Source organism: Aulonocara stuartgranti, assembly GCF_965226115.1.
Source record: "Aulonocara stuartgranti genome assembly, chromosome: 4".
NCBI classification, from domain to species: domain Eukaryota; kingdom Metazoa; phylum Chordata; class Actinopteri; order Cichliformes; family Cichlidae; genus Aulonocara; species Aulonocara stuartgranti.
In genome coordinates, this window is record NC_138942.1 from 17,751,014 (window position 1) to 17,767,944 (window position 16,931).

Genomic DNA, 16,931 nt, shown 5'->3' on the forward strand with positions numbered 1-16,931 from the left:
CCATCTCCAAAAAGGTCAGATTTCAATGAGTATCATGAAGTGTTTTATTATCAAAGAGCACATTGTGATTAATGATTCTTTAATATATACAGTACAAAAATGCAAAGTCAAACTTTTATATTTCCACCGTTCCCTCTTTGACTATCGCTTGAGCCAGATTCCTGGCCAGAGCGAGTCTCAGGAGCTCCACTTTGGTCACCTCTACGTCTTCCTCCTGCAACGACAAAAACACTCAAATAAAAAGATGAAGCAATCTAGTAAGACTTCCAGAGTGACATCTGCCTACATGTCATCTTAAAATTAAAACAGTGGTGATAGCAGCACCAAATATTAAACATGCGGTTAGAAGCAGCTATTAGAGAGCTTTTAGTCTGATTGTGTGGAAGGGAATAAGGCCATGTGAGGACATGCATACCTGCATAGGCCTGTCTGTGCTGGATGCAGTAATGTTCAGGGAGGAGGTGAGCTCCTCTAAACAGAACATCAGCTCATAGGTTTGATCTGCTGTGAAGATCACCTGAGAAGAAGAAATCACTGTTGTTGTAGGGCAGCAACAACTGATTCAGACGTACAACTCTGGTTACACCATAATTAGGACATCAAAGTTTATGTTGTTCAGTTTAAATCCGCACCAGTTTGGGGGACACTGCAGTTTATTGTGGTGGTATCATGCAGACTGCAGTAGAAAATATCTCAGTCGTACATTTCAGTATCAGATTTCTTTAGGGCTGCTCGATTATGGCAAAAATGATAATCACGATTATTTTCGCTGAAATTGAGATCTCGATTATTTGACGATATTTATTTAACCCTTTAAGACCTACTATAGAACCAAGTCCGCCAGAGCTTATATTATTTTTTTTACATGTTGTAGTGCCATTTGTGGGAGCATTTCAAGTTGCTATACAACTGTTATAGCCCATATTTTAATAATATGTATGCATTAAGTCCATAGTAACTACATTAATTGCAAAAAAGTGCAATAAACTACAAAAAAATTGAAAATCGTTTTTGTTTTTTACATATATTTCTACTTGGAGAAATTTAAGAGGCTTATCCCTCAAAACTTTAAATACAGGAAATTTATTTTGAGTGTCTTCATAGTTTTATTTTGGAGATACACCAATTTTTATATACTAGAGGAAAAACGAAAAAGCAATCCTATGATGCAAATTTGCAAAGAAAACAGCATGTGCATCAAAATAAACTATTTCCAGCAGTGCAATTCGAGTTCTAAGCATCCCAGAAACTATTCAGAAAAGTATAGAGTCAAACATGACTTATAAAAACACCAGTATAGGCTTTTAAGGCCTACAAGTAAAAAACTACATTTTCCGCGAAAATGACGTCACTTCCGGTTTCGGGCAGGAAATGGCAGACATGCGATAGTTCGCGCTGACGTCTGTTTCACTGTGGGAAGTGTTACGAACAGCTGATCGGATCAGCAAAGCGTGTTTCTGGAATATTATGTTTTTGTTCCTGCAAGCGCTTTTTATGCAATTTTTGCAAAGCTATATGTGGAAGGAAACCGTGACCGAGGACAAGCTGATGGCATCAGATGTAAGTACAACTCCTCCGGTTTCATATGCAAAACAAATTATTGCGCTAGCTTACACGGTTCAGGTTCTACAGGGATTTAAAAATAGTTACACAAAACGGAGCGTGCTGCTCTGACCGGCTTTAAAGGGTTAACAATAACAATGTATTGAATAATGACTTTTAAAAATAATATAAAATAGTGTGCAACACCACTGAAGTTTTTTTTACTTCTCTTTTCAACCAACGGCAGTCACTCTCCTCTCCAAATAACTTCTGCTTAGCTTTCCGAGCTTCCCTCGGGTCCTCTTAATCAGCGGTCTCCACCCTTTTTTGCGCCACGGACCAGTTTATGCCCGACAATATTTTCACGGACTGGCCTTTAAGGTGTCGCGGATAAATGAGGGAGGGGCTAATAATCGGCTCAGTCATTTTTAATGATCGTTGAAAGCCCAGATCGTAATCGTGATTAAAATTCGATTAATTGAGCAGCCCTAGATTTCTTGTAATTATCACACTAATTTTGTCCAAAACTGGACTTGTTGCTGGTGACTAACCTCTTTCTGCTCCAGCAGTGGCAGAGCATCGGTCAGCAGAGTCATCCAGAAGCTTTGTGGAGCAATCTTTGCAGTCATCAGGGAGAGGAGCAGCTTTGCCGCCTCCCTGAAACGCTTCTCTCCGTACAGCTTGTGGAACTCGCGGTACTTTCCTGAGAAAGAACATAAAGCAGAGTTTTCACACTCAGATGTGCTCAAATTATCCAGGAGGTTTTGTGCATGTTCCTCCTCAGTTCACAAACAGCAATAATCTATAGGAACGTATTTTATCTGTGTTTATCTCATATTTTTACTGATTTTTCAGTAGTAAAACGCACCATGGCATGCTGTTGCACTAAACAACAGGCTAGCTTTATTTAGACATCTGTGTGCACATTTATGTGTCTGAGACTCATGTGAACTGAAGCTGGTCTGACTGAATGTCCCGTCACTTCATGTGTTGACTGAACTTGTGAGAATGACGCAGTGGCTGAGTCACAAGTGGGGCGGTGCTACTAGTCCTCCAGTAACTGTGTATTCCCCGAGCATACCGAGAAAAGTCAGCCTGTCGCTGAGGAGCATCGCCGGGCCCAAGTTATCAATCAGGTCCAGATCAGAGAAGGTCCCTTTGGCACAGTAATCCTGTAGGAACCTAAAACACAAGTATACACATAAACACACCACAGAACCCATAACACAAACATTCAGAGGGCAGAAGGGTTGGTTGCTGTTTGATGGTATAGGAACATGTTCACAGTGGAAGCAGTACTAAACAGGAAGAGACCACACTTCCTGCTAAGGCCAATAGGGAGAGAGAGGGGGGTGAAGTAACAGTATCTGGGATCTTTACAATTATAATGAAAGAAACTAACCTCTCTGAAATCAGGGTGGCAAATGCAGCATCTTTGGCTCTTATACTCCATGAGAGAGCAGAGCCCAGCCTATTGTTCCTCAGAGCCCGCATAGCCATGATCTTACAAATACTCCGTACTGCATAAACACACACACAAAAAAAAATGTTTTAGGTCTCTCCTGCACTGGAAAAACAAAAACAGCCCCATCTTTGTTTCTAAGAGTTAAGAAGCAACATGTTACCTTGTTCTGACATTTGCCTCTGCTCACAAACCCTCAGCACCTTGAGAGCTTTACGCTCCGTCTCTAAAGGGACGCGCTCTATCTGAAGCTCCAGGTAGACACGACCAAACTCTGGACAGTGATCAAAGTAATCCACAGCCAACTGCCAAAGGCTAAACACAGAAAAACATGCTCAATCATGACAGTGATAACCTACACTTCAGCTTACCCTGTACTAGGTCAATTAGAGGAAATGATTGTTTAACTAGATTAACAGGATAAAAATAACTGTTCTGGGAGCCACGTTAGTCACACCCTGTGTAAATCTAAACAAAAGCAAATATATTATACATCATTACACTGAACCTTGGGATGAGCGTACCTGTGATGAGTGAAGAGACCAGAAGCATATTCTAGAAGGAGAAACTCTCTCAAGTTGGAGCCAAAGCTAAACACACACACACACACACACACACACACACGGTTTGGTAAATATTGGCTAATGAAGTGTACAGCCAAATTAAAAGGTAAACAAGTTCAAAAACAGACAATCGGCATCCTTACTGGAGATTATGAGACTGCAGGAGTTTGCAATGATCCAACAAATCTGTCAAATGGGCCACGAACCACCAGTTGTTGAGAGTAATGCTAAAAGGAAACAATTAAGGTAGTTTATGAACCACCCCACATTCGTATGCTGCATGTAACACACACACACACACACACATATGGCAGGATGCAAAAAAAAAAAAAAAAAAAAAGTTGTCTTACCTGCACTCCTTGATGACTTGATGGATGTCAAACTCAAAGGCAGCAAGTAAGATGTTGTCCAGGGGCTCTGGGACGCTCCTCGAGTCCAGAAACATCGTCATGCACGACTGCAGTGCGCACACATACAAACAAGATACACAAACAATAAATCAGGGGCTGCTGTACATTTTTTACAATCAAATTTCAAACTGTAAATCATAGAGCCACATGAACTGGTTGAAATTTGTGACAGACGATGTAACACGCAAATATTTTTTAAAAAAATTATTCTACCACAGTATTTACAGGATATCTGACAAGGTTTTTTAAAAAAATGCAATACTTTTTAAGACTAAACCAGCAGTGATTCTAAAATGCTGAATGATGTGAGAATATGGTATACCTGAGCATAATAATGCAACTCTGTGAGTTTCACTGTGGGGTGGCAGAAGAGAAGTCTCGTGACCAGAAAGTGATACCAGGTACCCAGCAGCTCCTTGTGATCCAGCAAAGTGTCTTCATCTCCCAGAAGGATCTAAGGTGAAATGGGGTGGGGACATTTAAAAAAAAAAAAAAATAGCCTAACTGTTGCTGGATGTTTGCACTGACCCTTCAATAATGAACTTCCTCACTCACCTTGCAGATGAGCTCCAGATGTCGGTTGCTGGCGAACGAGTTGTCCTGCAGGCAGCGGTCCACCTCCTCGTGCCAGTGCCTCCACTTTACATCAAACTCTGTGAGCGTCTGAGTGCCACCAGGCTGAGGGAACATTACAGAAAATTCAGAGGTGTGAGTCAGCACGGGTCGGCTCATGCGCTCATCTTGTGTTTAGGCTGCGTTAGAGAAATCGCTGCACTGAATGAACACAAACATGTTGTACTTAATCCCTTTACTGTCTGAATGATGTATGTGAAAGCAACAGAAACTTTAGCAAAGAAGTTTTGAACAGATTTGTAGATTTTCATTTCACCACCAGCAAAATAAAGAGGCTTAAATTCATTTTAGTCCACAGCAGCACATTTGATGTTTGATACACTTTAACTTATAGGAGACCATTTATTATCATTTTATATCATCATACTGTGTATTTGCAGCCTAGAGATAATTTCCTCTAATGTCACATCCACAGCCCATTAAGAAAACATCAAGAACCTGTGTGATTAATTTCTGATTGTAAAATTAACAGTGCACACTTTCACAATAATCCCATTTAGAAGCATGATTAAAATAATTTCAGCTATCGTTCAAAGGAAATAAACCACTGCATTTTTATCTTACATTGTAGAAGGGCATCTTGCTGAGCAAGGTATCCATCTGCTTGTACATGCTCCTGGCAGCAGGCTGTAGGTTGGCCTGTTTCACCAGCATCTGTCTGACTTCTTCCAACCTGCCCTGCAGCACATAACTCACCACCTGCGCACACACACACACGCCATGTGATCACTCACATCTCTCCAGAGAATTCATATCAGACAAAACACAGATGAAGAAGCAAATGCAGAACACCAACAGTGCACATGTCACTTTAAAGATGTAACTGTGCGCACATGCTGCACCTACCACGTCCCAATAGTCGCGGTGCTCGGCAGGGCTCTCACTTTGGAGCACCTCCCTGGCCTTCTCGTCCACGTCAGCCTTATGTAACCTTACCCAGTCCAGCAGGTGGAGCAACAGGGAGCCCGCTGAAAATACAGACACACCCATATTGCACATACATTTGTTTGGGTGTTTCTCCAACCCCAAAATCCAGTCATAAGATGCAGATTCTAACCTGGAGCAGCATCGATGAACAGCACTTCACACAGATTCCAGATCAGTTCTATGGCCAAAAGAATGGACACCTTTAACAAAAAGCAGATCAGGGTCAGGATAGTGCCACTAAACAATGTAATGAAATGTATATCCGAGTAAAAAACTGAATGTGGATTCTTCCTCACTAACTGAGCATTAACGTCCCCTTTTAAATACAGGCTGTTTGATTGTGGTCATAAAACCCACAGAGATGTGACATGCTACTCAATTAAATCATACATGCTCTGTATGTGGACTAGTCCAGGGAAAGTTATTGCCACACAAACATTAGTACTTACCTGATTTCCACACTGCGTGGCCAACTGTGTATTTTTGGTAGAAACTGCAAAAAAGAAAAGTTCTTTTCTGAGTAATCACACACCTTTCCTGTGTTTTTATTGTATAAACAAGACTATAAAATAGAAATCTGAAAAAACTGCCAAAACTTTTATGGTTACATCAACTCAAAATTTTTGCCAAAAGAAGCATATTTTCAAAAGTATTACCTGCAACTTGCTGAAGTTCCTCCATACAAGCACGGATCACGGATCGATAATTTTTGCTGATACTAACAAATCTAAGGAGTAAGGCAGAGGTAAAATTGTAAAACATACAATGTGGGTGCTGCTTTGTGTGACTTTTGCAACTATTGTTATGCCACTGATATGCAATCCAACAATTTGAACAAACAGAGGTGGGATTGCATCACGCGCCCTTACTGGGGTTTTTTACTCTTGCTAGGGAGGTCCTCTCTAATTGTCTGCAGGCCAACGAAGATGTGGTGAGACTCGTTAAAAAGCTTGCGTAAAATGGGGGAATATATGTCCTCATCTTTCCTGATCTCATGGATGAACGAGCAACCTGATCCTGAAGCACCTGAAACAAAGGCAGGAGGTGAAAGAACAACAGCAATATTATAGTTATTGTCATTGCACATATGCAACAAAATTTAAATGTCTGAAAAAGACGGCTCAAAATATGTTTACTGAAAACATATATTTGCACATCTCTAAAAGTAACCATAAAAAAATATAGTAAAACACATCATACAGTGCTATGGAAAATAATCCCCCCCCTTCCTGATTGCTTATTTTTGTCTATTTATCTGATCATGTCACACTTACATGATCAGATAAATAGATAAATTTTAATACTAGACAAAGACAATGCTGTTTTTAAATGATTTCATTTATTAGGAAGGAAAAAAAAGGTTATCCAAACCTAATTGTCCCAGGGCTAAGCATGTTTTTAATCCCATTACCTCTTGTGTAAATCTAACATAGCATTTCATAAAAGAACATCATATAAGCAGTCATACATGGTGGTGGTAATGTGATGGTGTGGAGCTGCTAGGTGAAACCATGAATTCTAATCACTCTATGATGATTCGAAACACACAACCTTAATTTATATTTTATTCCTTCCTAGTTAAATTTACCCTTTTTAATTTTTCATATTTATTTCCTATCTTATTCATAGCCTTTCCTTTTTTTGTTTTCTTTAGGTCACGAGCAGTTGTCCAAGCATTTCACTACATATCGTACTGTGTATGACTGTGTACGTGACAAATAAAATTTGAATTTGAATTTGAACAAGGAGGTCCACCTCTGAATGTCTCACAAAAACCCAAATGTAAGGTTTTGGAGTGCAATTCTAGACTTAAATCCAATTGAGATGAATTGGAAAAACCTTAAACAAGTCGTTCACACTTGAAAACCCTACAATGTGGCTGAATTAAATAAAGTCTGCCAAGATGAGTGGGTCACAGCGATGTAAAAGACTTGCTGCCAGTTATCACAAACGCTTGATTGCATTACTTGCTGCCAACGGTGGCACAGCCAGTTATTAAGTTTGGGGGGCAATTATCTTTTTTAAAAAACAAACAAACAAAAACACAGGGCCAGATAGCGCTGAATACATTTTTTCTGTTAATAAATGCAACCGTCATTTAAAAATTGCCTTTTATATTTAATCTGGTCATCTTTGTTCATCAAAAATCCAAATGTTTTTGATAATATGAAACATTAAAGTGTGACAAACACACAAAAATTAAGACAGCATTTTACAGGCATTCACTAAACCATTCATTCTCTTAAAAAGAAAAAGAGATAGAGGAAAACTGGGAAAGTATACATGGTGCCTTGTACTAATTTTGAAGCATACCTGATGCTTTGTATCGTGTCTCATATACAAGAATATCACCAGGACCCCATGCAAATCCCATGTGCTTTCCATCACTGATTGCAGGGATATTCTGCAATTAAAAAAAATAAAAAAAATACAAACACTGTTACTACACTGAAAATAATGTGAATAACATGACGAGGGTTAAAATTAAATGATTCCGTTTCATATTTAATTCTAATATTATGTGAGAAGGTTGAGTGGGACATGGTCTAGCTATATTACTAACTCAAACTGTAATTAATGCTGCTAGTAATTCTAACTCATCTTCTTATAATCTTGCCACTTTTACACTTGTGACATGGCTGAGTGTGTGCCCCTTAACATTTCTTGACAACGTACAATATAAATATTCAAACGGGTCGTTGAAATAGGTGTTTGCGAAAGTTAGCCTGTTAGCAAAGCCATTTAGTGGCAATAAGGAATTAAAAACACTAAGCTACAATGGCTACTTACAGTAATAGTGGGCTCAACGTCTACCTCCTCCATATGTGAACAATATCATCGACACAGAAAAGACAACAATGGGAACTTTTTTGGCTATAAACACGCCATGAACTGCAAATGTGGACCGGTACTGCTTACGCGCCTCGCTCTTTCAGTCGAAAGTACCTGCTGCGCATGCGTTAAGATGTCACCGAAAGGGGTGCCCGTCTACCTGCCTGTTTTTCCGTCGGCTGAGCTTGACTCGGGATTTTGGATTTATCGCGACAAATGCAGATAACACAGCTTATCACTAACCTTATAACTGCCTGCCCGGACTCACCTACGAAAGGTCATTACCAGCATTAAGAAGCTGGGTTTGTCTTTTGCTATCCACGAACATGCTACCCCCACTAATGTCTCCACTTGAATCTGTGAAGAATCAGTGCAGCTTTGCCCTGTACTCTTACAGTTTGAGTTCGTAAAGGCCACCATTGGTTCAGTACACCTACACATCACCATCAGGCAAAACAAAAAAACAAGATGGCCACTGGTATTTAAAGGGTTAAAACGAAAAAGGAAATGGAAAAGTGCACATATCGCTCTCCCCATGCAGTGAGGATCATGTGTGGTGATGCTGACTGAACTATGCTGCACCCATGCGAGGTCAGCAGGGCGATAAGGAGCATTTAATGAGATAACCGCTTTTCTAAACCTAAAAACAAAAGGGAAAACATAGCTGTGCGCGTGCACGTGCATCTGCCTGCCTCTTTAACGCGCATTGTGACTCTCCCGCCCTTGCCCAGACTGCGCTTTCAACCTCGTGACTACTCGCTGTCCACTCAACGCTCGTTGAGGTGGACGCGCACGGGCGCGTGGCCGCGCACGTTCAGTTGCAATAGACTAAACGGGCACGTGTACGTGCGCGTACTCGTGTTCTTTGTGTGGCAGTGTAGAGAAGCGCCAAAAGAGTGACCATGGCTGATGAAAAACCAAAGGTGAGTGTCTTCACAGTGGATTGAAATGCCAGTTTACTCCGCTTGATTTTTTTTGACACATGCGTGTGTAAAAATACGGTCATTTCCGCATGTTCCGCTGTGCCTTTTTGCAAAGTTACAAGCTGAAATTCAACTACTAGCTGTACCTACTTTGATAGACCGGAAGGTTTGTGAACGCGCATCCAATGGCGCGCGGACCTCTTTCTGCTTGATAACACACAGCCAACCAGCTGGTGTCATCCCCACTGCATGCCTCATTTCGCCAGTGTGTGTGTGTGTGTGTGTGTGTGTTTTTGCGTGCTTCCATGTGTGAATGGCTTGTGCCACTGTGGGAGAGTGTACCGGTGAAAATCTGTTGGTGCCACTGAAACTCTATGAATCATCACTGTGGTGATCTCGGTCTGCAGGCGAAGCGAAAAGGGGGGACTTAAGATTTAAATTTTGTTTAAATCTGAGAAATAGTTTGTATACAGTATTGTGCAAAAGTCTTGAGCCATCCCTCAGTACTCTCTGTTTTGCCTACTCAGTGGTTATAAGCAAGTTTTCCAGGTCTTTCGTGTTTTTGCCTATTTAGAAAACACATTTCTTTAACTGACTTTTTTATGCCACAAAAGGCTTAAATTGTATTTTTGCACCAATAAAGTGATTCCCAAAGAGAGACCTAGCATATCTCAGGACTGTGTGCAGTGTGTCCTTAAATTTTAGGAAATTGGACAAGTGGAGGACAAAAAAGATTATAGACTTTAAGATGAACAGATGATCAGCATCTGAAATTCATGCCCATAAGAAATGGGAAAAATTCGGCAAAGACCTGACACAGGACCTGAGGCATGCACCTGGACGTTCAGATGATCCATGTACTGTCCTCTGAAGCCTCATCAGAAATGGCTGTCAAGAAGCCATTTTCAAGGAAGAGGAACATGAGGAGAAAAAGCTGAGGTATCAAAATTAGACAAGAACTGGAGTGATGAGTTGAGATTTATAATTTTTTGGGTTTAAATTATCTATATGTACAGAGGAAGTCAAGAGAGCGATACAGCAGTGAGTGTCTACATCCATCTGTCAAACACAGTGGAGGCTCTGTCATGGTTTCGGTCTGCATTTCAGCCAATGGTGTTGGGGATCTTGTCACAGCTGATGGAAACACAGAAAAGTACCGATTTTGATCCATCGTGTAATATCATCTGGCAAGCATCTGATTGGCAAAAGGCTCATTTTCGAGCACAGTAAGTGCTTTTACTACACTGCCAGTGCAGTAAAAGCACACCTTGGATTAAAAAAAAAAAAAAAAAAAAACAGTGGGACACAATGTCAGTGATGGATTGGTCTCCCCAGAACCTGGACCTCACCATTATTGAAATAGTGTTGCATCATGTTGAAGGAGATAAGACCAAAAAGCAGTCAACATCCAAAGACGAGCTTTGAATGTCCTTCAAGAACCTTGGAGAACTGCTCAGACTACTTAAAGAAATTACAAGAAGGCTCTCCTTGGAGAGTTCAGGCTGTGTTGGAACAATAAAGTCTGGTCATATCAAACATTAATTTTCAAGCTCATACTGTATTCTCAAGTATGTTTGCATGTTTCAATAAATTGCTGCAACTATTTGCCATTATCCTAACAAAATCTAAGAAATGAGTGGTGGTTCAACACTTTTGCACAGCACTGTATATCTAAACAATTTCAAAATATGCAAATTCGCAAAAGTCCTGGGGAATTTTACACCTTTGGGCTCATCAACCTTCCTTTTATGGATGCTGACATATCTTTCTGGCAGTTACACATTGCGAAAGTGAAGTCAAACTCATAGCAGTGCTGCTTTTGTGCTGCTCAGTCTTTTCCTACTCTGTTTTGGCGATAATGACACGGCTGGGTTGATACTGACATTTGCCTGCTTTTTTCCTCCCAAAGAAAATTGATCAAGAATCAATAAAGAATTAGCACAACTGATAATGTCATGGATATTAATAAGCTCTTGCCAATATCCTTCCCTAGCCACCTGGTGAGCTGTTTAAGTCTGAATTCATTATTTCATCACGCTACTGCAAAATTAAAAGGCCACCGGAGGCACTAAAGGGACTGAAATTACGCATGTAATAATAACAGAAAATACCGTGCAGAGCTTTCCCCCTGCAAACCTGTAACTACTGTGTTGTTCTGGTTAGTCAAAGTCATTTCTTTTGTTCCTTCACTGTGTTTCTATCTGTGCTTCTATCCCTCAGGAATCAGTGAAGACAGAAAACAATGAACACATAAACCTGAAGGTAGCGGGTCAGGATGGATCTGTAGTGCAGTTCAAGATCAAAAGACACACACCGCTCATCAAACTCATGAAGGCCTACTGCGAGAGACAGGTGATTATGGCCCTGAGGCATTACACTAACACTGATCATTTCCTGAGTGGGCATAGATCTTTATAAGCAGAGTGTAGCTACAGTTAAATAGACTTCTTGTTATTTTCTGTTCTCACCACATGAGGGGAACTCGACTTGAAGTATTATTTCCCCAGAAATATCTGTCGAGTGTTCCTCTGTACACCTCTGCTGCTAATCATATATACACTTGATGTAATTGATAGTTAGCTGTTGGATTGTATTCTAAATAACATGTTTAGATGTTATTAACAATAATCCTGCTTTCTTTTAATTGACCTTTTCCCTGCATCGCTGCACACCATTTACAAAAAGACACGGGTGTATAAAATTACATCTACTGGGAGAGTTGCCTACCCTCTGTGGAGCAAGGCTTGCAAGTGCTTACAGGTTATGCTGTTTTAACATCATAAGGAAATCATTACTGGAGTTACTTAATGTTTTAGAGGCCAGACTTTGAAGTTTGCACACAGTTGATCGTGTTTTACAACCGAATAGGATACAATTAAACCATTTACTTTCAATTCTTTGACACTTTTCACACATGCATGTAATGACTGCAGATTATATGTTTGTATTCTAGATGCCAAAACAAGCAGTTATGCCAGGGCATCTTAAAAATCCCATTTACCATAAAATATATGCAGGCATTTTAAAAAGGTTTTCATAGGACTCTGTGCGATCCTCTGGAAAACTAAGTACACCTTTACTACTTCAATAGGGATCAAGGGGACAAGTAGCAGCCAGGTGTTACTAATCAACTTGTATTTGATTAACTGATTATCAGCGCGTGTGAGCACCTCTATACAAGCAGAAATTTGTAGGTTGTAGATCTGGAGTATTCAGCTGTGTGGTAACACAATGCCACAATCCCAGAAGTGGATCTACAGGCAAGTTCAGGTCAAGGTCAAACCTTGCAGTCCTGAGAGAAATAGCAAAATGACCCAAGAGCCTCAGTTAGGATGTTAAATGTTAGAAAAAGACTGAACAAGTGTGACTTGTTTGGAAGGGTTACCAGGTTCTAAAAAGAACAACGCAGCACAGCTTCAATTTGCAAAGTTGCTTCTGCACAAACAACAAGACATGTAGAACAATGTCCTTTGGACAGAGGAGAGCAAAGAAGAGGTTTTTGGCCGTAATGAACAGAGACGTTTGGTGAGAACCGAACACAGCATATCGGTACAAACACCTCATACCAACTATTAAGCACAGAGGTGGAGGGGTCATGATTTGGGTTTGTTTTTAAGCCACAGAGCCACAGGCCGTTTGTCTGACAGCTAAAGCTTGGCCAAAATTAAATCCCGCAACAGGACAGTGATCCCAAGCACGTCAGCAACTGTACAACAGAATGACTGAAAAAGAAAAGACTCAAGGTGTTGCAATGACCCACTCAAAGTCCAGACCTCAGCCTGGTTTAAATGCTGTGGCAGGATAAACAAATGCTTGCAAGCCTCAGTCACCTGGTAAATACTGATAAAAGTTATACAGAATATGATTTAGTTGGTTCTACAAGCTTGAATCATGGGGTGTTCTTATTAGTTAAATCGAATATTCCACTTGTTTGTAGAAATTTACTGTTAGGCCAAATGTATGTGTGTTGGACAGAGAACATACTTAGCTGTCCTCGAGTCTCAAATACTTTAATCACATTTAACAGACACATCACGTGCTAAACGATCCATCCATCCATCCATCAGACAGTAACTCATCACGGCTGTTGTTTCACTTTTCCTTGAAAAAGTTTCCGTTGCAGTTCTTCTCTTCCTCCTCAAATGCAGTTAGGGTCTACAGCTTTAATGCAAATACCTACTTGATAGCATAGCTTTAACGTTTTACGTGGTTCTTGCATCCTTTAAATGAACCTCCCTTATCGTCATCTGTGATTTCACAGTAATCGCAGAAGACATCTAATCTTTTCCTCCTGCTGTTATGGATTAGCTCAGATTTTAAGCTGTTCTCTGCCAAGCTACTTGCTGTAATGGAATGCAGGAATTTTGACTTTTGTATGAATTAGCACTGCACTGAGCATCACTCTGGTTCTCTATTAATTGCAGCTGTGTTTGCATTGCTACAAAAGCAATTCCCAAGGTTTTCTAAAAGAGCTGTGCACAAAAGTAAAAGAAATATGTAATAGAACACGAGGTCTGAGATCCTTTTTATTTGAAAGTCAAATAAGGGTTCAACTCTGTGGAAGAATGGAAACCCAATCACGGTGTTATCTGTTCCTTGGACTCCCATCAGGGTAAAAGAGATGTTTGTCATACAGCTCTTTTTTTCTAAAGTACAGCCAGAACCAGATGGTTATCATTATTTCTTCATTTCTGCTTCACAGCAAGACATGTTTGTTTTCTATGTCTCTCAAACCTCAGCTGCCTTATCTTTAGCATGAGTATATTATTGTCTGCATTTTTATTTTGTACACGTTAGCCTATACAGAGCTTCACATGAGATTAACAACAAGATTTTACACGTTTCTCTTTTCAGGGACTGTCAATGAGGCAAATCAGGTTCAGATTTGACGGGCAGCCAATAAACGAGACAGACACACCAGCACAGGTGAGGCCGTGTCAATAAGTTAAACATACTTCATGCACTTCCCATGATGATATTGTGTGTGTGTGTGTGTATATGTATGTGTGTATATGTATGTGTGTGTGTGTATGTATGTATATATATATATATATATATATATATATATATATTTATTTATATTTCTTCATACATTCTTATATAGTTCTATACTGTGTATTGTGTATTTTGTTGTACAGTTATTTTATTTTTAACTTTAATTTATATATTTTATCTTATTCTTTCCCAGTTAAATTTACCCTTCATTCTAATTTGTGTTGTACAGTTATTTCATTTTTTATATTTTATATTCTTATATTTTATTCCTTCCTAGTTAAATTTACACTTTTTAATTTTTCATATTTATTTCCTATCTTATTCATAGCCCTTTCCTTTTTTTTTTCTTTAGGTCACGAGCAGTTGTCTAAGCATTTCACTGCATATCGTACTGTGTATGACTGTGTACGTGACAAATAAAAATTTGAATTTGAAATTTGAATGATTAGTGCTTGTGATAACAGTATTTCTTAATAACTGGGCATTAAGGGGTTCTCCGGGCTGAAAGATGTTCGTTCAAAGTCACAGTGCTGCCATGAGGAGCCTCGGGTTGTCACAACAAGCTAATTTTAAGTTGTTTTTGAATATGTCGCTGTGCAGATGCCAGTTGTATTCACTGCAGTTTGTGGCTGGAGTAACCACAACTTGCATGTTATTGCAGTGCCATCCAACCTTGTCCACAGTGCAGCCTTCAAAGCCAAATACAGTGCGTCATTTTATTGTCACAGTGGTGCTATTTTGTGTATGCAAATGGGAAGTTTTTCATTTGTACAGGGCATACTGTCACCCTCTAGGTCAACAAATTAGCATCCTCCTTTTCCTCTTTGCAGTACAGATATTTTCCCTCATATCACTTTTTGCATAAATTACTCAAACGTTATGAAATTCATGGGCTTATATGTTTTTTTTTGTTTTTTTCCCCCTTAACAGTTGGAAATGGAAGATGAAGATACGATCGATGTGTTTCAACAACAGACGGGCGGACGGATTTAATCGGCCACGTGCATCACCACTTTCTTCCTGGACACCACCAACTTTCCTGGCCTCTGAGGCACACAGCGCCTGCTTCTTCGCAGCTCGTCTCAACAGAATTCCACGCAGAAGAAGTTTCCCGTTTCTCTGCTACACATAACTGCTGTATATTTTCATTCGCGCCCCTTTTACTTTTCTGTCTTTGTACATAAGCCACATCCACGTCACCCTGAGTTCAGATTTTGTTTTTCCATGCTGTATTGTGATAAGTGTTAAGGACTTCCCTTCCAGACTGTTAGGACTGGTGATAGAGTGAGCATTAAGTAAAACTGACTTTATTGATCAAAATCTGCTCAGCTGTTTTTTTTGGTCGGTGGCCAGCAAATCTGTTCTTAAAGTGTACAATTTTTGGAACTGGCTGTCACTTAGTGAACCATATGCCAAGTATGGGGATCACGGGATATGCTGACATTTGGGTTCTGTCATATTCACAAAACATATTTGATTTTTTACATTTTTTAAAAATAGTACTGGATGTGTAGAGGAATGTTCTGAGAAATCGTTTTTGCTAGGCCACTTCAAATTTTGGGAAGCCCTAAGAGATGTTCCAGCAAAATAAACATCTGTATTGTCTATTAAGATGCTTGTTGAAATAAAGCTATTGTCTTTTTCCAAACTTTCATCATATTTTTCTATTATTTAACAATATAATTGTGTGTGTGTGTGTTCTGCATGTTTGTTGCACTTAAATGTTTCAAATCATTCAGATTTTTTAAAAATTATTTCTTTCATTATGAGAACAAAGTTATCCAAACCTTTACTGCCCTGTGTGAAGAAGTAATTGACCCCTACACCTAATAAACGGTTGAGCCACCAGTGACGACAAGAACTGCAATCAAATGTTTGCATAAAGTAGCGATCGACTTTGACTAGCCCACACCAAAACCTTCATTTTGTGTTTTTAAGCTATTCAGAGGAGGACTTGCTGGTGCGTTTACATTGTCCAAAACAAAACGAGTTTCATGGCACAAACTGATGGTTTTGCAGGATTTTCTGGTAGAGCAGATTTTTTTTCATAAGGATTTTTATTCATCTTTAGGCATGAAAAAAAAAAGTTTTTTGAACTTCATTTTTTAAACATGTACTTTTCAAAGAGTTTGTTACACGTCCACTTAGGTGGACAACAGGTTTTGACTTATGAGTTTGGTATGGAGTGACACATCAGTGCGCAATGAGGTGGTTTATGTGCAAACATACCATCAACACTGACAAAAATACAAGAAAACAGCCTTTGAATACCTGTTCACTGTGGTGACCACTATGCGTGAAAGGGTTAAAGCAGCAAAGCAGCCACCATTGTTGGTAGATGTTATTTTAAAAAACAAAAAACAAAAACGTGTTAGTTTTATCTTCAAAAACCTCCATCAGTCCAGAGGATATGTTCTCAAATCTTGAGATGTTTTTGGCAAATGTGAGAGGAGCCTTTGTGGCTTGGAAGTTAAGAAAGAAGTTTTAAAGTATACCAATTTTCTAACTTTATTCTTTAAAATAATTTTGCAGATTGCCGCAATCAGCGCTATTAAATGAAAACGGGGGGGAAAGAGCCCTCGGGGTTGTGGTCTTTTCTGTCCGATCCCTCACAGGAACCCGAGACCTGCCACCAACAAGATAT

At 39.6% G+C, this 16,931-nt stretch overlaps 2 protein-coding genes across 2 annotated transcripts; one reads left to right on the forward strand and one right to left on the reverse strand.

The window, feature by feature from the left end:
- Nucleotides 1–20: 20 nt before the first annotated feature.
- On the reverse strand, nucleotides 21–8,497 carry nup85 (nucleoporin 85). The gene is made up of 19 exons (XM_082529114.1): nucleotides 8,328–8,497; nucleotides 7,851–7,941; nucleotides 6,407–6,563; nucleotides 6,194–6,264; nucleotides 5,987–6,030; nucleotides 5,668–5,737; nucleotides 5,457–5,578; nucleotides 5,175–5,309; nucleotides 4,533–4,655; nucleotides 4,300–4,431; nucleotides 3,918–4,024; nucleotides 3,711–3,794; nucleotides 3,529–3,594; nucleotides 3,168–3,319; nucleotides 2,945–3,062; nucleotides 2,624–2,724; nucleotides 2,094–2,245; nucleotides 416–517; nucleotides 21–214 (listed from the first exon to the last, which is right to left on the reverse strand). Exons 1-19 carry the CDS (start codon nucleotides 8,358–8,360, stop codon nucleotides 116–118), a joined length of 1,959 nt encoding a protein of 652 aa, XP_082385240.1. The 5' UTR covers nucleotides 8,361–8,497; the 3' UTR covers nucleotides 21–115.
- A 663-nt stretch (nucleotides 8,498–9,160) lies between these two features.
- Nucleotides 9,161–15,935, forward strand: sumo2b (small ubiquitin like modifier 2b). Its single transcript, XM_082529128.1, has 4 exons — nucleotides 9,161–9,292; nucleotides 11,513–11,644; nucleotides 14,147–14,218; nucleotides 15,218–15,935. The coding sequence occupies exons 1-4, from the start codon at nucleotides 9,272–9,274 to the stop codon at nucleotides 15,278–15,280; spliced, it is 288 nt and encodes a 95-aa protein (XP_082385254.1). The 5' UTR covers nucleotides 9,161–9,271; the 3' UTR covers nucleotides 15,281–15,935.
- The last annotated feature ends 996 nt before the right edge of the window (nucleotides 15,936–16,931 follow it).

Bases quoted from the DNA above. Each gene is read 5' to 3' on its own strand.
- sumo2b (XM_082529128.1), top strand. From the start codon at position 9,272: ATGGCTGATGAAAAACCAAAG. The intron at 9,293-11,512 runs GTGAGTGTCTTC...TCTATCCCTCAG, and splicing joins TGGCTGATGAAAAACCAAAG to GAATCAGTGAAGACAGAAAA. The intron at 11,645-14,146 runs GTGATTATGGCC...TTCTCTTTTCAG, and splicing joins AGGCCTACTGCGAGAGACAG to GGACTGTCAATGAGGCAAAT.
- nup85 (XM_082529114.1), bottom strand. From the start codon at position 8,360: ATGGAGGAGGTAGACGTTGAGCCCACTATTACT. The intron at 6,564-7,850 runs GTATGCTTCAAA...CCTTTGTTTCAG, and splicing joins GACACGATACAAAGCATCAG to GTGCTTCAGGATCAGGTTGC. The intron at 4,432-4,532 runs GTGAGTGAGGAA...ATTTCACCTTAG, and splicing joins ATCTGGAGCTCATCTGCAAG to ATCCTTCTGGGAGATGAAGA.